The 17,453-nt window shown below is 50.8% G+C and overlaps 1 protein-coding gene across 6 annotated transcripts in view; it reads left to right on the top strand.

Moving 5' to 3' along the window:
• Positions 1-17,453, top strand: part of ksr2 (kinase suppressor of ras 2) — a 61,224-nt gene that overhangs the window by 30,094 nt on the left and 13,677 nt on the right. For 3 of the 6 annotated variants that reach the window (XM_086075097.1, XM_086075095.1, XM_086075093.1), the window contains 9 exons: positions 3,293-3,477; positions 8,833-8,902; positions 10,183-10,266; positions 10,830-10,915; positions 11,918-11,938; positions 12,096-12,205; positions 12,444-12,615; positions 12,790-12,831; positions 16,090-16,159. In XM_086075097.1, coding sequence (XP_085931223.1) covers positions 3,293-3,477; positions 8,833-8,902; positions 10,183-10,266; positions 10,830-10,915; positions 11,918-11,938; positions 12,096-12,205; positions 12,444-12,615; positions 12,790-12,831; positions 16,090-16,159 — 840 coding nt within the window. Of the gene's footprint in view, positions 1-3,292; positions 3,478-8,832; positions 8,903-10,182; positions 10,267-10,829; positions 10,916-11,917; positions 11,943-12,066; positions 12,206-12,443; positions 12,616-12,789; positions 12,832-16,089; positions 16,160-17,453 lie in introns of all 6 variants that reach the window. The other 3 variants (XM_086075094.1, XM_086075096.1, XM_086075098.1) reach the window with 2 other exon arrangements.

Below are 17,453 nucleotides of genomic sequence, written 5' to 3' on the forward strand. Positions count from 1 at the left end.
ATCCATCCGTCTGTCTGTCTGTCCATCCATCCATCCCACCATCCATCTGTCCATCAGTCCGTCCATCCATCCGTCCGTCCCATTCTTCTGCGCACACGCCCCGATGGAAATTGCGATTTGCATCGGGGGTTGGCAGGTTGTCGATTTTGGGTTCCAACGCTTCCTAACAGTTGACGTTTCCCAACGCTTGTTTTTAACGCACTTGCTTCAAGATCCACGTTTGACGCACCTTCTCATTCACACTCCGTTCTGAAATTGCGCAACTTCACACCCACGAACCCGAACCAAGCAACATTTATCAACCCCTCGTTATCCGTCCGTTTATCGCTCATACCCAAGTCATGGTTGGGAATTTATACGAGTGTTTAGGGGAGGCGGCCGGACGTATTTTACGAGCCTGATGAGCCGGGAGAGCTGGTGGCGGTTGGGGGGGCGGGGAGGGGGGGGGGGGCAGTCGGGGGGGGGGGGCGACATAACCGGCCTGGCCACCAATCAACAGGAAATGACTAAGCAGTCACACTGCCCTTTTTCTCCCCAGAGGAAGAACTTGATTGGCTTCCGATTGGAAAATGTGACGACACCATTTTTAGGGATCACATAAAGCAAAAATCAAACCAAATAAAGGACGAGCCTCATTTTCATGAGAAGCGGCATCAGAAAAATGAAATCAAGACGCATTTTTGAAATAAACAACAGGAAGATTTTCAACATTTTGACATTTTCAATATCGTTTAGAAACGAATATAACGTACAGCATTTCCGAGATTTCGCCCAAGGCGACCGTTGCCGTTGCCGTGGCGACGGCACACGGTGACATCGGTTAGACGAGATTGACTTGATGAGATGAGGCGGCACGGCAGCGGCGGGCGAGTCAATTAAAACACTTTGATTGAAGTCGGACAATTTATCCGTCGCAAAATTGGATTCAACCCTCATTAAGATGATCAACGACTTGTAATTAGAAATGGCGGCAACAATATCATCATTGCGATGACGTGCAATAAGTGACAAAAGCGTCTTGAAAAAGGAAAGGACGAGCGTGGCCCCGCCCCCCACTCATGCCAGCAGGTGTTGGTTTGCAGCCGGCGATCTGCAAGTCGGCGCCTCCTGGAGGCTGAATGAACTCGGGATCCACTCGGAAAGAATCCCAAGACGGGGAGTCCTCCCGCCTCCTCTTCATGTCTGCGCCGCATCCGAGGAGGCGGAGGACCAAAAGGCTTTCATCGCCTAAGTGGCCTCATCGGAGCAGCTGACGAAGGGAGGAGCGCGAACCGCGAACCCGCGGGCCGCCGCTTCCTCGCTTTAATTGCGTGACTCACTCAACTGTCACTTATTTTTTTCTTAATGATGAATGAAGTGACTCGTACCTCCTCGCACTTTCTTTCCTTTTTCTTTTTTAAACAGGCGCACGTTTGCTCCTGATGCGATTGGTCGACTCAAATGAACCTTGACGCCGCTCCCCTTCGTTGCGATAGCTGACGTCCGCTGTGACTTGCCAATATGCGTGACTTAACAATGTCCACCGTGTTAGCGAGTCACGGCGGTCGCTCCAGAGTCACAAGTGAGCGTTGGCAAGTCATAAACGGGCGCGAGGCGCGCTGGATGTTCGGTGAATCCAAGTTGAGTTACGGAGCATATTATTGCGTCACAGCGGATGGTTGCGAACCAAAAAATGAGTCACAGGGGGAGTTAGAGAGTCGCAAACGAGTCGCAAACGAGTCGCAAACGTGTCGCAAACGAGTCGCAAACGAGTCGCAAACGAGTCGCAAACCAGTCGCAAACGAGTCGCAAACGAGTCGCAAACGAGTCGCAAACGAGTAGCAAACGAGTCGCAAACGAGTCGCAAACGGGTCGCAAACGGGTCGCAAACCGGTCGCAAATCGGTCGCAAACCGGTCGCGAACGTGTCGCGAACGTGTCGCGAACGTGTCGCGAACGAGTCGCAAACGAGTCGCAAACGAGTCGCAAACGAGTCGCAAACGAGTCGCAAACGAGTCGCAAACGAGTCGCAAACGAGTCGCAAACGAGTCGCAAACGAGTCGCAAACGAGTCGCAAACGATTCGCAAACGAGTCGCAAACGAGTCGCAAACGAGTCGCAAACGAGTCGCAAACGAGTCGCAAACGAGTCGCAAACGAGTCGCAAACGTGTCGCAAACGAGTCGCAAACGAGTCGCAAACGAGTCGCAAACGAGTCGCAAACGAGTCGCAAACGAGTCGCAAACGAGTCGCAAACGAGTCGCAAACGAGTAGCAAACGAGTCGCAAACGAGTCGCAAACGGGTCGCAAACGGGTCGCAAACGGGTCGCAAACCGGTCGCAAACCGGTCGCGAACGTGTCGCGAACGTGTCGCGAACGTGTCGCGAACGTGTCGCGAACGTGTCGCGAACGAGTCGCAAACGAGTCGCAAACGGGTCGCAAACGGGTCGCAAACGGGTCGCAAACCGGTCGCAAACCGGTCGCGAACGTGTCGCAAACCGGTCGCGAACGTGTCGCGAACGTGTCGCGAACGTGTCGCGAACGAGTCGCAAACGAGTCGCAAACGAGTCGCAAACGAGTCGCAAACGAGTCGCAAACGAGTCGCAAACGAGTCGCAAACGAGTCGCAAACGAGTCGCAAACGATTCGCAAACGATTCGCAAACGAGTCGCAAACGAGTCGCAAACGAGTCGCAAACGAGTCGCAAACGAGTCGCAAACGAGTCGCAAACGAGTCGCAAACGTGTCGCAAACGAGTCGCAAACGAGTCGCAAACGAGTCGCAAACCAGTCGCAAACGAGTCGCAAACGAGTCGCAAACGAGTCGCAAACGAGTAGCAAACGAGTCGCAAACGAGTCGCAAACGGGTCGCAAACGGGTCGCAAACCGGTCGCAAATCGGTCGCAAACCGGTCGCGAACGTGTCGCGAACGTGTCGCGAACGTGTCGCGAACGAGTCGCGAACGAGTCGCGAACGAGTCGCAAACGAGTCGCAAACGAGTCGCAAACGAGTCGCAAACGAGTCGCAAACGAGTCGCAAACGAGTCGCAAACGATTCGCAAACGATTCGCAAACGAGTCGCAAACGAGTCGCAAACGAGTCGCAAACGAGTCGCAAACGAGTCGCAGTCAGCCATAACGAGTCGCAACGAGTTTCCCGAAGGAGTGGATGTTGATTTTGAGGCCGCGGTCGTTGGGCGTCCGTCTGTGTGCGAACGAAGCGGGTGCCGGGTGCCGGGTGCCGGGTGCCGGGTGCCGGGTGCCGGGTGCCGGTTTTCCCTGCTGTGGCGTCAGCAATGTTTTTGTTGTGCTTCCCCTCAGAGCCAAGAAGAAGAGCAAGCCCTTGAACCTTAAGATCCACAGCAGCGTGGGCAGCTGCGAGAACCTGCCCACCTTCCTGCCCAGCCAGCGCTCGCCCCTGCACACCGAGCGCTCCCTCCGATCCTTCTTCTTCCCCTCCTTCGTGCCCTCCACGCCGCCCGTGCACGCCGAAACGCCCTCTGCAAGTGAGACCTTTGCATGCACTCGTCTTCCATCTTTATTTCTCCCGCCAAGAGAGACAAAACAACCTTTTCTATTCTCTCGAATATTCAGTAGTGACGTTTCAAGAAATTCAGACGCTTTGACCAAAAATCCAATTCTTTTAAATTTTTCATTGAAATGTTTTAAAAAGCATTTTCCCCCGATTGCTGTTTATTGATCAGTAATTGGTGGTTATTTCGTACTTTGTATTCGTATAGTGATTAAAAAACGGTTATTGATGATTTGCCGTGTTAGCGGTTCGGCCATTGTTTTCCAAAGTAAATACACGTTTGCAAATGTCTTATTTTGATGAAAGGGTTTCGCTTTATAAAGACTTTATAACTTTTATAAAGTGGCAAATTGACGACTTTTTTCCCGGGAATATTGCCCCCGCCCCCGCCCTCCCCCGAAAGATACATTCACACGCGGCGCTAATACGCCGTCGTAAATTTCCGATTCTTCCGAGCCGCTTTTTGTTGTTGGCCCTTTTGTGTCTCCTCGGCCCATAATCGCTCCCGCCTCCGTAATCCATCTCGGCGTTCCGGGGAAAGACGTTAAGCGCGGCCCCGGCTGCAAATTGCCGGCGGTGAACAATGAGGCGCACGAGTCGCCGCGCTGCAGGAGCCCGGGCGCGGCCGCTTGCGCGCGGCTAATGCGTTCTACGGGAATGGCGCGGAAAGCATTAGACGGCGCCGGAGACGCCGACGCGGCGGGGAACTGAGGAATAAACGGGGGAATAATGGAGCCCGTGTCAAAGGGGGGGGGGGGCTGACGTATCGCTACCGATTTAGCACCGGCAGACAAAACCGGCGGCGTGAGGTGGAGTAACGGCGGACCCGGCGGAGGCTCATTGTCGTGCCGGGACGTCCGACCGCGACGTCCGACCGCGACGTCCTACCGGGACGCTTTGTCATCTGGCTCGCTGGCAACGCAAACGATTTCTTGCCGATGGGAGTCCCAATTTGTCCAAAGCCGCCTTGAGCTCGTTTGCGGCACAATTGAGAGGAGGCGAGTCGCGAAATCAGCTGGAGCCAATCAAAGTCCTTGAAGATCAAAAGCAAACTTTTCTTACTCGCGCGTCCGCATTTTGTCAAAAGCGAGCGCAGCGACGAGCGACCTCGTTGAAACGGAGCCAATTCAAAGAATGGCGTTTCATTTTTAGTTTCCGCGTTGGCGAACATTTTCGGCAAACCTGGAAGACAATTTTTGCCTCGGATGAACCTGACGTCCGTCAAAGACGCTCGCAAATATGTTTCCGCAAACGGCAAAAACAATCTGATGCGACATTTCAAAGCTCATTTGGTTGAAGCTCGCACCTGCGGCCTCATAAAGGCCGAGCGCGTCTGCCGCCGCCATTTTCGCAGCCTGCGCAACCAATTTCATGTCAGCAATTGTGTTCGGGGGTCTCGGGCAAAATGGATGCCGGCCGCCCCGAGCCCGGCCTCCAAATATGGACAGCTATTGGTAGTGATGGGAAAATGAAGCTTCGTGAACCATTTGCAGTACTTTTTTACTCCTCCAGATGGCGCGGTTGGTTTAAAGCTACAGTAAAGACTAGCGCGATGGAAATTCATGACATTTCGACTGCATCTTTAAACCAACAGCGCCATCTGGAGGAGTAAAAAAAAAAAATGCAAATGGTTGATGACGTTTCATTTGACCTTCACTCGTTATTGGCCTCCTTGACTACCACTAATAAGGACTAGTACAGTTTTGTGTGGGGAAAAGGGGACTGCTAAGAGTAGAAGTATCAATTCAATCCCTTAAAAAAACAAAACAAAAGTAAAGCATAGTTTTTACTGCAATACTCGACGTCAAAACAGAATCCAAAAGACATGAAAACAAGTCAAAACCCGCAACTGTGGTGGGAACACAGACAGTCGCTAAGACTGGAATTTCCAACTCCTCCAAACAAAAACAAGAATAATAAAAAAAATAATAATAAAAAAAAAATTATATATATATATATTTTCATATTTCTATATTTTAGCCAATTTTAGGAAAACATCACATTTGAGGTGAATGAACGACACGTAGGCTATTTTTGATGACTGTTTAACTGCACCTGAACAGGAAACGTTTCAATTTGGTGACTTGCCACGCACGCACGCACGCACGCACGCACGCACGCACGCACGCACGCACGCACGCGCGCACTCGGAGCGAGTGTGGGATGTGTTGGGCCGCGATATAAATGGCCCAACGTCCTTCTCAGCAAACTGTTATTCCGCGCGGGGTGACGTCAGCCACTCCAAAGCGCCGAACCCGCCCGCCCGCCCGCCCGCACGCCCGTCGGCCGCCTTGCGTCACGCGTCTCCTAGCGACCGACTGGGGGGTCCCATTGAGACTCGGCGCGTTGAAATTGGCTCGGAGGACGTGCTAAATTTAAATGCGGGGCAAAATCAAGCGGCTTCACATGAGCAAGGAAACGACATCCATCCAGACCAAAGCAATCAAGCCAATTCATGTTAGGAAAATAACAATACCAACACACCCCCCCCCCCCCACACACACAAAAAACCCTTTAAGACATGAGAAAGCTACGATGGCGTATTAGGACCACGTATCATTTTTTTTTTGCCAGAGGAGGCGTGGTCATATTCTGATAAAAAAAAACTCTTTATGAAGTTGCAAATGGACGATTTTTTTCCGGCAAATTTCGGATCTCAAAGTGCCGTACTTTGGAAACGCTTGTTTATAAAATGTGCTAAAGAAATCAAGTGGATTGATTGCATAAATTGTGGGCCAAACTCTTGATCCTTGAGGAAAGTCATCGTTGAAAAGAAAAGAGAGCGGCTCACCGGGCAACTTCCCGGAATGCCGGACGGGCAGTCCGGCCCGGGACAGAATCTCTTCGGGGAGTTTGTCTTGAAAACCTGCCAAATTGGCAAATGTCGGTGACATTTGTTCATGGATGCAACTCAAAATGGCTGCCGTGCGGTGGCGGCGATGGCAAGTGTGCCGTTTGCACTCGTTTGCCGATTCGAGGCGCCATTGATGCTCAGTCATGCCGGCCTTGGAACGGCAGCCCGTAGCACGCACGCACGCACGCACGCACGCACGCACGCACGCACGCACATTTATGCCTCGCATGGCGTGCTTTTGTCCGCCCGCGCCTTTTTTACACACGCGGCCGCTCGGCAATGCTCGGCCGGCATTTGGCACGATTTGTTGAGTCAAAAAGTCAGGCCAGGTTCACACATTCTTGTGCTTATATCGTTGTGAGGACCTCTCATTGACCTCATGACCTTTCTTTAACCTTAACCATCACAATGGATTGCCCAACCCCAAGCCTTGAGCCGACCCCAACCAAAACCCAATTCAAACCTAAACTCTAAAACCAAGTCTTGAGTTGTGAGGACAAAATGTCCTCACTTGACAAAAATGTGTTGCTTAAAAACTAGGGGTGTCAAAATGAGTGCGTTCGTTTTGAGGTCATTTAAAGCTGCTTAATGCAACTCATTTTTCAAACCCGCGATTAATGAGCGCCCCTCATCGGAAAGCCTGTATTGGGGGATTTCCAGTTGCAACGCAGCGCGCACGTCCACGTCAAAATGTTGCAGTCGTAATAATTCGCATATTCGGCAAATTGTATTTCAGCACTTTTAAATTGTGCAGAATTTCGCAAGTGATTTCATTTTAAAGATGAGATCGTTCTTAAGATGAAAAGAAAAATGCACTGAGCTGTCACCAATCACTTACAAATGCAACGATGCCATCTCGTGGCAGAAAATGACCTCAACACAAATCAATATCACACTCGTGTTTTTTTACAGTACATCTTTTTAATTTCAACCCCCTTTTTCTGAATTATTATGAAATCCATATTTCTATGAGGTTAACAATTTAGAAAAGAAGCATTTTGCATTCTATTGTACATTTTGAACAGATATAAAAAGTGCGACTCATCGTGAGTTACGTCATGTGATGAATTAGGATTGAAAATGGGAATCGGCGGACACCCCGATTCGGAACTCCTTTTGGTCCTCACAATGGCGAATGTCAAAATACACACGCGCAGACACACACTTGGACTCTTTCTGCCCGGATGTGGGCCCTTCCTGACCAATCCTACTTTAGAATCCGGTACTGGTCCGAGTTGGTGCGACACTGCGGCTTTTCACTCCAACTTGATTTCATGACGTGTTTTTTCTTTTCTTTGAAATATAGAAACAGCTCAATTTGTTTGTTTGCTTGAAATGGATTTCAATTCATTTCATCGTTTCATCTTGGATCAAGTTTCCAAGTGGAGGCGGTAGCGTCGTCAGTAGCCATGAGCGCGCACACGCACACGCACGCACGCGCGCACGCACGCACGCTAAGCAGCCGAGTGGCGTCCAATCACGTGCCCCCCCCCTTTGCTCTGGATTGAGTTATCGTCTTGATTGAGTGTAATTGAGACGCGCATCGGAGCGCCGGGAGAAGATGGCAGCCCCCCCGGGGGCCGCGGGAACAGGAAGAGGGGGCGGCCTTCCAATATGGAGCCACGAGAATGAGATTAACTGTCAGCGAGTCACGACGGCGGCCTGCGCTTTGACGAGGAGCAGCCGTCCTCGGCGCTCGTTATCGGCATCGTTAAAAAAAGCAAGTCGATGGCGTCGCGAGCGGATCGATCGGGACGGTCCGACGGTCCCGGGTCGCAGAATGGCCGGTCGATCTCGCAAGTCACGGCGCCGGGCCCGAATCGTCATCGCCGCGACTTTAACGAAGCATTGCCGGCGCGTTGTCGCGTTTCCGATTCTCTCGACGCTTTCCGTGTAAAACGTTCACATTTCAACTTGCTTGAAAAAGTCACGATCAACTTTCGGGACAGACGTTGAACTTTCCATGCATATAACTGATCATCATCATCATCATCATCATCATCATCATCATCAGCAGGCGTCCGATGCGACATCGTAACCAGGAAGTCAACATTTCATCGTTTATCACTCGATTTACTTGATTAGCATTCCGCTTTTTCAGCAGAAATTGCGCTTTGCTGTCGATTATTTCATTGCTTCATCAATGAATCGGATCACAGCACGTTTTATTTTCCGTCCCGTTTCAGACTGACAAAGCTCCGACATAAACGAGATTCCGTTGGCGGAGGTCTGTAAAAAAGGGCCAAAGCGGGAACGCAAACGTTTTGACCGCTGCCGGCGTCCGTGGACGCAATCGGACAATATTTGCTGTTGAGATCCGCGGCGTTTACACGCATTGAAGTGAAATGACGGCAACGGGTGATCGGAACCAACGCGGGATCCTGTTTTCAATGTTCTTCTCCCAATGCTTGATGGAAACGATTGCCGGCGAGTCGGCGTTTGAAAGTTGCCGTCTGCTTTTGTGTCCCTCGGCAGACACGCTGTCAGTGCCTCGCTGGTCCCCGCAGATCCCGCGCCGAGATCTGGGAAACTCCATCAAACACAGGTCAGTGTGTTGCGCAACTTTGCCGCGAGGTTTGCGGCCGGCCCGTGTTTTCCATTTCGATCCGTGGCGGGCGGTCAGGGACAGCGAGGCGTCCTCTGCCGCTGGCCGAAACGGACATTTTGGAATGACAGCAATAATTGAAGATTCGCAACAAAGCAGCTTTGAATTCCGCCCCCAAAAGGTCACCCAAGTGCGGTTTTGAGGTCATTCTGCTCTCCAAGCGCCGGCCCCTCCCAACCTGAGAAAAGGAGCGGCCGCTCACTCCGTGACGCACGCCCACTTTCTCTGCAAACCGCCCGTTTATCAGTCAACGTTGCAAGCAATCAATTGTCCTTCACGTTTGCGACGCCGATGAGCCGCCTCGCATTCCCAGACCGCTTCACGCGGCGCCGCTTCACGCGGCGCCGCTTCACGCGGCGGCGCTTGCGGGATCAACATGTTACATTGATGCACTTTTGAAGCGACGCAGAAGGCACAGGGTTCGCGCTGCGCTCAGGTTGTCCTTTTCTTTCTTCCGTCTCCTCCAACTACGATTTCTTCGATTTTCTTTCGAGTCGTTTTGTTTCAAATCTCTTTTTTTTCTATTGAGGAAGTGAACGTCCGTCCCATTTCAAGAAACTGGCCAGAGTGTGCTTGTGGGCCGGCTCGGACGAGAGGGGCGTGGCATCGGTGCAGGGAGAGGCGGGGTTTTACGGAGCCAGCAAAATACATTTTTAACGTTTGAGGCTTTTAGTTGGAAGCGCTTAAAATACCAAGATTGAATACCTAAACAAGATTTTCCTTTTTCTATACCTTTAGCAATGAGAAAAACAGCCGTTTCTTATCAAGTCCATTATATGATAAGCCCCTCGATTTGCGCCCCCCCCCCCCCCCCCCAAAAAAAAGAGTGTTATTCATGTGATTTTTACAGTCAATAATCTCAATGGACATTTCCAAAACGTTTCTGGAAAATGTGTCCCCCTTTTTGCAATTCTTTTCATGTTCTGTCCCATGAAAATGCCGTTCAGTTTCCAAATTTCCCACCTGAACTTAAACGCACCAGAAAGATTGCAGAAGTTTATTGTGCATTTTCACCTGCTGAAAAAAAAGAAAAGCAAAGAAAAAGATGTGAGCTCTTGATCAGCGTCAGCGGCAAAAGGTCGCTCCGACTGAGAGGCGGCGTTCCCAAATGTCACCAGCGCTGTTCTTCCCGCCCGCGATGCACACGCCGCCGTCTTCCTCCTCCTCCTCCTCCTCCTCCTCCTCATCTTCTTCTTCTTCTTCTTCTTCTTCTGGTGCAGGTTTTCCACCAAGTACTGGATGTCGCAGACGTGCACCGTGTGTGGGAAAGGAATGCTGTTTGGACTCAAATGTAAAAACTGCAAGTACGTCGCCACGCGCTTCCGCTCTTCGCCTTCTCCGATTATTCCTGACATAAAGTCTTTTCTCTTACTTTAACTCTTCAATGTCAAACGTGATCATTTATTTGGAAAAAGATATTCGAGCTTCATTTTTGTTTTGAGTCTATTCGAGAAAGTCAAAAGCAATCGTACAAAGTCCCAAATCCGGCCTTCATGCGAATCGAATCCATCCGTTCCCGATTCAGACGCCCGAAGAATCTATTGGGTTCGCTTTTTGTGCTGGCGGTTTTCGGTTCGCAGTCTGGCAGGCGTAACAAATAACCGCTCTGCAATTGGAGGGCAAAAGGTCAAACCTGTTGTTTGCATCCATCGGTCGCCGTTCGTACCGCAGAGAAATGAAAATACGGCGCGAGCCCGCATTTCACGCCAAGTACTTTTTGTGACTAAACGCTGTTACGTGAACATGTCGCGTGTTTCTGGCGGCAGCGTCCGCTTTGGCGGCATCGATGTTGCGTTCGGCCATTGTGCGACCCATCGGCGCTTTTTGAATTGCACGTTTGCCATAATTGAGCGCAATCGTCTTTTAGGCTGAAGTGCCACAATAAATGCACCAAAGAAGCTCCGCCCTGCCATCTTCTCATCATTCAGCGAGGCGGCCGAGAATCCTTCAAAGGTACAACAACAACTTTTTTTTTCTGTTGGGGTCAAGGGTCACGGGGACTTGCCTTTGAAAAATGCCTTCGAAATGTACCATTTCATTGTCATTTGCAATCATCGACACGAAACCTCTCAAAATATGCGTATGTACTAATTTAGTGGCTTGTTTTTTTATGGATCTGTAAAAAAAAAAAAAAAAAGTAGCCTGGATCACAATATTTGTGTGTGTTTTGTATCGACATTTGACTTTCCCGCCTCACTTTCAGGCATCTCGCACACATTTTATTGTCCAACGAAAAAGTTAGCATCACCTGTTTTGTGATTTTTGTTAATACTGCACATCCAAAACAAAAAAAACATATTTGCCTTTTTGGGTGATTCTTTTTGATTATATCCAAAACAAGGAAAAGAGTTCCAACGTTTGAAAGAACATCGTTTTCTTAATATTATTATTATTGTTATTTGAAAGCAAAAGGTGCCGATTGATTTTTGTGTGGCAACGCGGAGAGGCGGGCTTTTCAGCGGCCAGCGTTTTTGGAAGCGGCAGGCTAGCGTGGATGCTAAGCTAACCCGGCTAGCGTGGATGCTAAGCTAACCCGGCTAGCGTGGATGCTAAGCTAACCCGGCTAGCGTGGATGCTACGCTAACCCGGCTAGCGTGGATGCTAAGCTAACCCGGCTAGCGTGGATGCTACGCTAACCTGGCTAGCGTGGATGCTAAGCTAACCCGGCTAGCGTGGATGCTAAGCTAACCCGGCTAGCGTGGATGCTACGCTAACCCGGCTAGCGTGGATGCTAAGCTAACCCGGCTAGCGTGGATGCTAAACTAACCCGGCTAGCGTGGATGCTACGCTAACCCGGCTCCGCTTTTGTGTGGTCATTCAGCAGGCATCAAATTGCAACGAATTCTCTTTTTGTCCTCTCGCAAAAAAAACGGCAAATGCAAATGCTTTTATCCGCTGCGCGACATCAAACCTTTCTCAGAACTTTGTTCTTCTCTTCCTCTCTTTGCCGAGAAGACCACCAAGGAATAACTCAAGGTAAAGACGTCAAATTAATTCCTACCCGTCTAATTGTGTCAATGTTTTCATTGCGATAACGAACGTTTGAAGGTCCGACGAAAGGCGGCTTTTGTTCGCTTGTGAACGGCGGCGCCGCCGCGCCGTCCCTTGTTTTCTTTTTTTGTCTTGCCGGCAGTCGCTCGTCTGGTGCGGACCGAGTCGGTGCCGTGCGACATCAACAACCCGCTCAGGTACAGCGACCTGCACGTCAGTCAGACTCTGCCCAAAACCAACAAAATCAACAAGGTCAGTCGCCGAAACCCGCGCGGGACCTTCGACTAAAGTGTCTTTACCGGTTACGGAAAAAGACGTACATTCAAGTTATTGAAAACTAAAATGGACGCTTCATTGATTAAACACGTGCACGAGGCGACCCGAGGAAGGATTTTCCCGGGAAAGTGAAGTTGGGGTCTTTGAAGACTCAACGTGGGTCTTTGGTTCCCTTCGCATCATCTTTTTTGGTCTTCTCGCTTCGCGTCCCCAGGATCACACGGCGCCGCCGTACCAGCCGGACTCCAGCAGCAACCCGTCGTCCACCACGTCCTCCACGCCGTCGTCTCCCGCGCCGCCGCCGCCGCCGAGCAGCGCCACGCCGCCCTCGCCGCTGCACCCGTCGCCGCAGTCGGCGCGGCAGCAGAAGCACTTCAACTTGACCGGTTGGTGGCGTTTTTCATTGCGGCAAAACCGCAGGACCGAGTCGGGCGGGAGGAGTCTCGGCTTCCGCGTGGTCGCGTGGAAACACAAAATGGGCGGACAAACTGAGCGTCTTCATCGCTGTTGGCGTATAAAACAAGAATCCCAAAGTTCTAACAGCGTTTGTCTCTCTGCAGCGTCCAGTTACTTCAAATACAAACAGCAGTTCATATTTCCAGGTAAGTCGCCTTGGATTTTCCTTGACCGCCGTACGAGTTGCATGAGTCTTGCTTGTTGGTTCAGATCCCGCCGATTATGTTACGACGCTTTTGTATTACTGCCACACAGAAAGGGATGAACGCGCAAAAATAAAGGTGCTGTTTTAAACGTTTTTGGGGACACGGAGGTCACGTACACTGGACGACGATACGGTAGTGTTGCAGTCGAGACCACGTCGACCGAGACCAAGACGTCGCCGAGACCAGAGAATATCAAAACTGAGACGAGGCCAAGACTTTTGGAAGTCGAGACCGAGACGAGACGAGACCGAGACGAGACCAAGACGAGAGAATATCAAGACACCGAGACCAGAACAAGACTTTTGGAAGTCGAGACTTAGATGGGACCAAGACATTGTCAAGACCAGAGAATATCAAAACTGAGACGAGACCACGACTTTTGGAAGTGGAGACCGAGTCGAGACCGAGACGAGACCGAGACGAGACCGAGACGAGACCGAGACGAGACCGAGACGAGACCAAGACATCGTCGAGACCAGAAAATATCAAGACACCGAGACCAGACCAAGACTTTTGGAAGTCGAGACTTAGATGGGACCAAGACATTGTCAAGACCACAGCGTATCAAGGCCGAGACCAGAACAAGACTTTTGGAAGTCGAGACGGGACCGAGACGAGACTAAGTCAAAACCAAGAATTTTGGATGTCGCCACCGACACAAGACCAGGACTTTTGGAGATCGAGACTGAGACGAGACCAAGATTTTTGAAAGTCGAGACCGAATCGAGACCAAGACATTGTCAAGACCAGAGAGTATCAAGACTGAGACCAGAACAAGAATTTTGGAATCAAGACTGAGACGAGACCGAGACTGCATACGTCAAAGAAAAAAACCATATTGATGAAGATGTGCAGGTTGTCGTTAATATTCATAAAACTTTCAACCATCTTCGATGTTCGGAAAAGCGATTGTCGAGTTGGCCAAAGACAAATTGTCCTTTGACCTTTCAGACAAGGTTTCCATTTTTTTAACTGAAACGCTAAACATTGCATGCTTTTCTCCGATTTTTATGGCTGCGCACTTTTTTCCCTTTTCCAGCCAGAAAGCATGAAGTGACTTTTAATGTGACGAGCGCGTCTTTGATGGCATCAATTAAGGGATGAAAGGCGACGCATTCAGGGAGCGCAGGTGCAAAAAGCTTCCAGTTTGCTCCGCGTTGTCGCTGCCGCGGGCGTCGGCGTCGGCGCCTCGTCGTCAATGCCGGCATGACTGACGTCGGCTTGAAAGAAGGCCCGCCGGGGGGGGTGGGGGGGGGGGGGGGGGGGTCTGTGACGCAATCTGACGGGGCGGGGCTTAGCAAGCAAAGCAAAGTCCACATCGGCGGCAGTTGTCTTTGACGTTGACAAGAAGTCGTCCGCGTTGGCTTCCTTGAGGACGCCGTTGTCTTTCTTGTGTCTTTAATCCGGTCCTTGCGTTGGCTGTTGTTTGGACGGCGCCTGCGCGTCAAACCGGCAACAAATCAGCGTCCGTCTTCGGCGTCTTGACACTTTTGGGCTTTCTCCAAATCGTATTTTTAATTTCAGCAAGGTGCGAACTGTGTGGGAGGCAATTAGCCACCCCCCCCGCGCTCAAAGACTTGTCACTACGTGCGAGAAGAGACGCACGCCTTTGATTCTGAAGAACGTGCGGCCTGTCTCATGTCAAACTCTTGTCAGCGGGCTTTCGTGAGCAAATCGGAGCGCTGCGGTCATTTGATCGCTCGTCAAGGCAATCTTTCGATATCCTGATCGAGTGGGTGCGCCCCTCTCCCACCCTAAAAAAAGTACCCCTCCCCACCTCTCGGCAAAATTCTCAGCTTGCGCAACTTTCAAACGCCGACGCACCTCCCTTCGCTTAAGAAGTAAAAGAAGAAAACAAGCATTCAACAACATCTCTGGCAGAATAAAAACAAAACAAAACCCCAAATATTTTGGAAACGCACCCGCTTTCATGATCGCCACACCCCTCTCACCATACGCACCCCCCCCCCCAAAAAGTAAAACAAACTCTCAAAATGCCGCCAAACAATCAAGCAGCGCACCCCCCCGTACATTGCACCAAAATTGGAACACCCCCTCTCCTTGGCACCCCCCACCCAAAATTGAAGCAGAAAATACTCTTCAACATCCTGTGACAAATGTGCGCACACCCCCCCCCCCCCCCCCCCTCTGGACAGAATTTGCCAACCATTTTCAGCCTTCTGGACAACTCATCAGATAAGACGCACCTCCTCTTATCAAGGTTTTTTATACTCAACAAATGTATGTTTCCACCCGCGCACCCGCACAGGTTGGTGTCGATGATTTGAAAATATGCCCCCCCCCCCAAGCAATAACTAACAGGCACACAACGTGCAGGATGCGTCCGATTCCTCCACTTTGGTGTTAACGCTCCGCCTAAAAGTCCACGAACGGCTTGTTTTTACGTTTGACTTTTGCGGATGCAATTTCTTGCCGCTCGCGCTTTTTGCCTCTTCCGCGTTTGCCGCAAGCGAGTTGCCGTTATTTGCCGTTATTTGCCGTTATTTGCCGGCCGTCCTGCAGCGTTTGTCTCGTTCCAGTGCCGTGAAACGAGCTCACGGCGCAACCTTGACACGGCGGCCCTCGGAATGAAAGCGCTAATCGAACGCACGCCGGAACGAGGCTTCAAAACGGTCAAAATGTCGACGTGTTGAATTTGCTTTTTTGCTTTTTGCTTTTTGAGGGTTTGTTCGTGGAAGGCAAAGCGTCACTTAGGTTGGAATGTTGAAAGTTGCGTGACTTAAAAAGCTCGGGGAAAAATAGAAACCTTGACATTGAACTCATTCAGTGGGTTTTAAGGTGGGAGGGGGGGGGGGTCACCTCAATGTCTTGGGGACGCTGAGGTGTGTGCGTGGCCTCAACATTTGGGGCATGTCGGGAACTGCCCCAACATTGACTTGCGGCACTCGTAGTGAGTTTCTTCTGTCATTTCATTGAGGGTGTGCGCGAGTAAAGGGGGTGCGCGAGTTATGATGTCACAGTTGGCTTGACTGCTGCTGGAACGCTTCACAACATGGACGCTTAGCAAGGACAGTTTGTTTGTTTGAACCTTTTGACGTGTCGATTTCGATCACGCGTGTGCAGGCAAGAGCGCCGCACTCGTGTTGCTTCCTGTTTCTGCTGACGCCAATGCTAATGCCAATGCTAATGCCAATGCTAATGCCAATGCTAATGCCAATGCTATGGTTTCCCTCGCAGACGTCACTCCGGAGGCTCCTCCCACCAGAGCGCCGCAAGTCGTCCTGCATCCTGTCCTGTCTGAGCCGGGGTGAGTCCGACCCAAGTCGTTTCCAAAAAAGCGTGACCAGCAGAGAAAAAAACATTTGCACATGAACGCTAAAGTGGAAGTGAAGTGTAGAATGCGAGGGCGCGTTCCAAAGGTCAGTTGCAACGAGGAATGAGCAACCAATCGCTTATCAAATTCATCCTTTTTCTTTTTTTTACTATCAATGAATCGTTTCGAGCTCTTCTTCAATTTAAAGTTGTCAAATGCTCAGAAATTCAGCCTCTTAACGATGATTATTTTCCGCTTTCTGTCGTCCACCACGAAAGCCGACTGATGGTAATAATAATAAATAAATAAATAACAAAAATCGATTTTCCTCAACAGGGGGTGTGTGGGCTTTAGGTGACAAATGACAAGTGCGGAAATGTGTATTGGGGGGGGGGGGGGTTGTTGGTGGACGACGGCCGACATCCAGCGATGAGTCGTTCGTCAACGGCGAACGTGAGTGACTCGTATTCAGATGTTTAGAAATGGCTGGCAGTCCGCCAGGCCTATAAAACACTGGGGGAAACGCAGGAATGCGGATGTTTCCGTGTGGACTAAAAATAAGTGCGGCTTTCCAGCATTCGCACGCAAGCGCTCCTCATTAGTGGCGTTTTTTTCTTGTCTGCTTCCTGTTCCGTGCTGCCGACGTGGCGCTTTTGGTCGGGTGGTAGCGGCGGGCGAAGCTCAGTGGGGGCTTTAGGTGACAAGTGCGGAAATGTGTATTGGGGGGGGGGGGGTTGGTGGACGACGGCCGACATCCAGCGATGAGTCGAACGTGAGTGACTCGTATTCAGATGTTTAGAAAGGGCTGGCAGTCCGCCAGGCTTATAAAACACTGGGGGAAACCCCGGCGCAGCGCACTCGTTGGAGGCGTCTGTCTTGAAAACATTTTTCGGAGTAACACGTGAATTAGTCGCCATATCGTTTCATCGTTTGCTTTTTGTGATGGAATTGTTGCGGAATTTTCCGACGGCGAAATACTTGCCTGGAGGTCCAGAACCAGCGGATCTATTTCCTTGGGCGGCGGCCTTGCCATGTTTTGGTTCCGTTGAGGAACGCGGCTGTTTCCGCGCGGACTAAAAATAAGTGCGTCTTTCCAGCATTCGCACGCAAGCGCTCCTCATTAGTGGCGTTTTTTTTCTTGTCCTCTTCCTGTTCCGCGCTGCCGACGTGGCGCTTTTGGTCGGGTGGCAGCGGCGGGCGAAGCTCAGTGGAGCATCCGGAGAGACGCGCACCGGCGGGCTAATGTTAGCGCTCGGCGGGCTTCACGCTACGCCGGCCACGCCAAGCG

This window comes from Leptonotus elevatus, chromosome 5 (assembly GCF_054856555.1).
Source record: "Leptonotus elevatus isolate MCC_2025b chromosome 5, RoL_Lele_1.0, whole genome shotgun sequence".
NCBI lineage: Eukaryota > Metazoa > Chordata > Actinopteri > Syngnathiformes > Syngnathidae > Leptonotus > Leptonotus elevatus.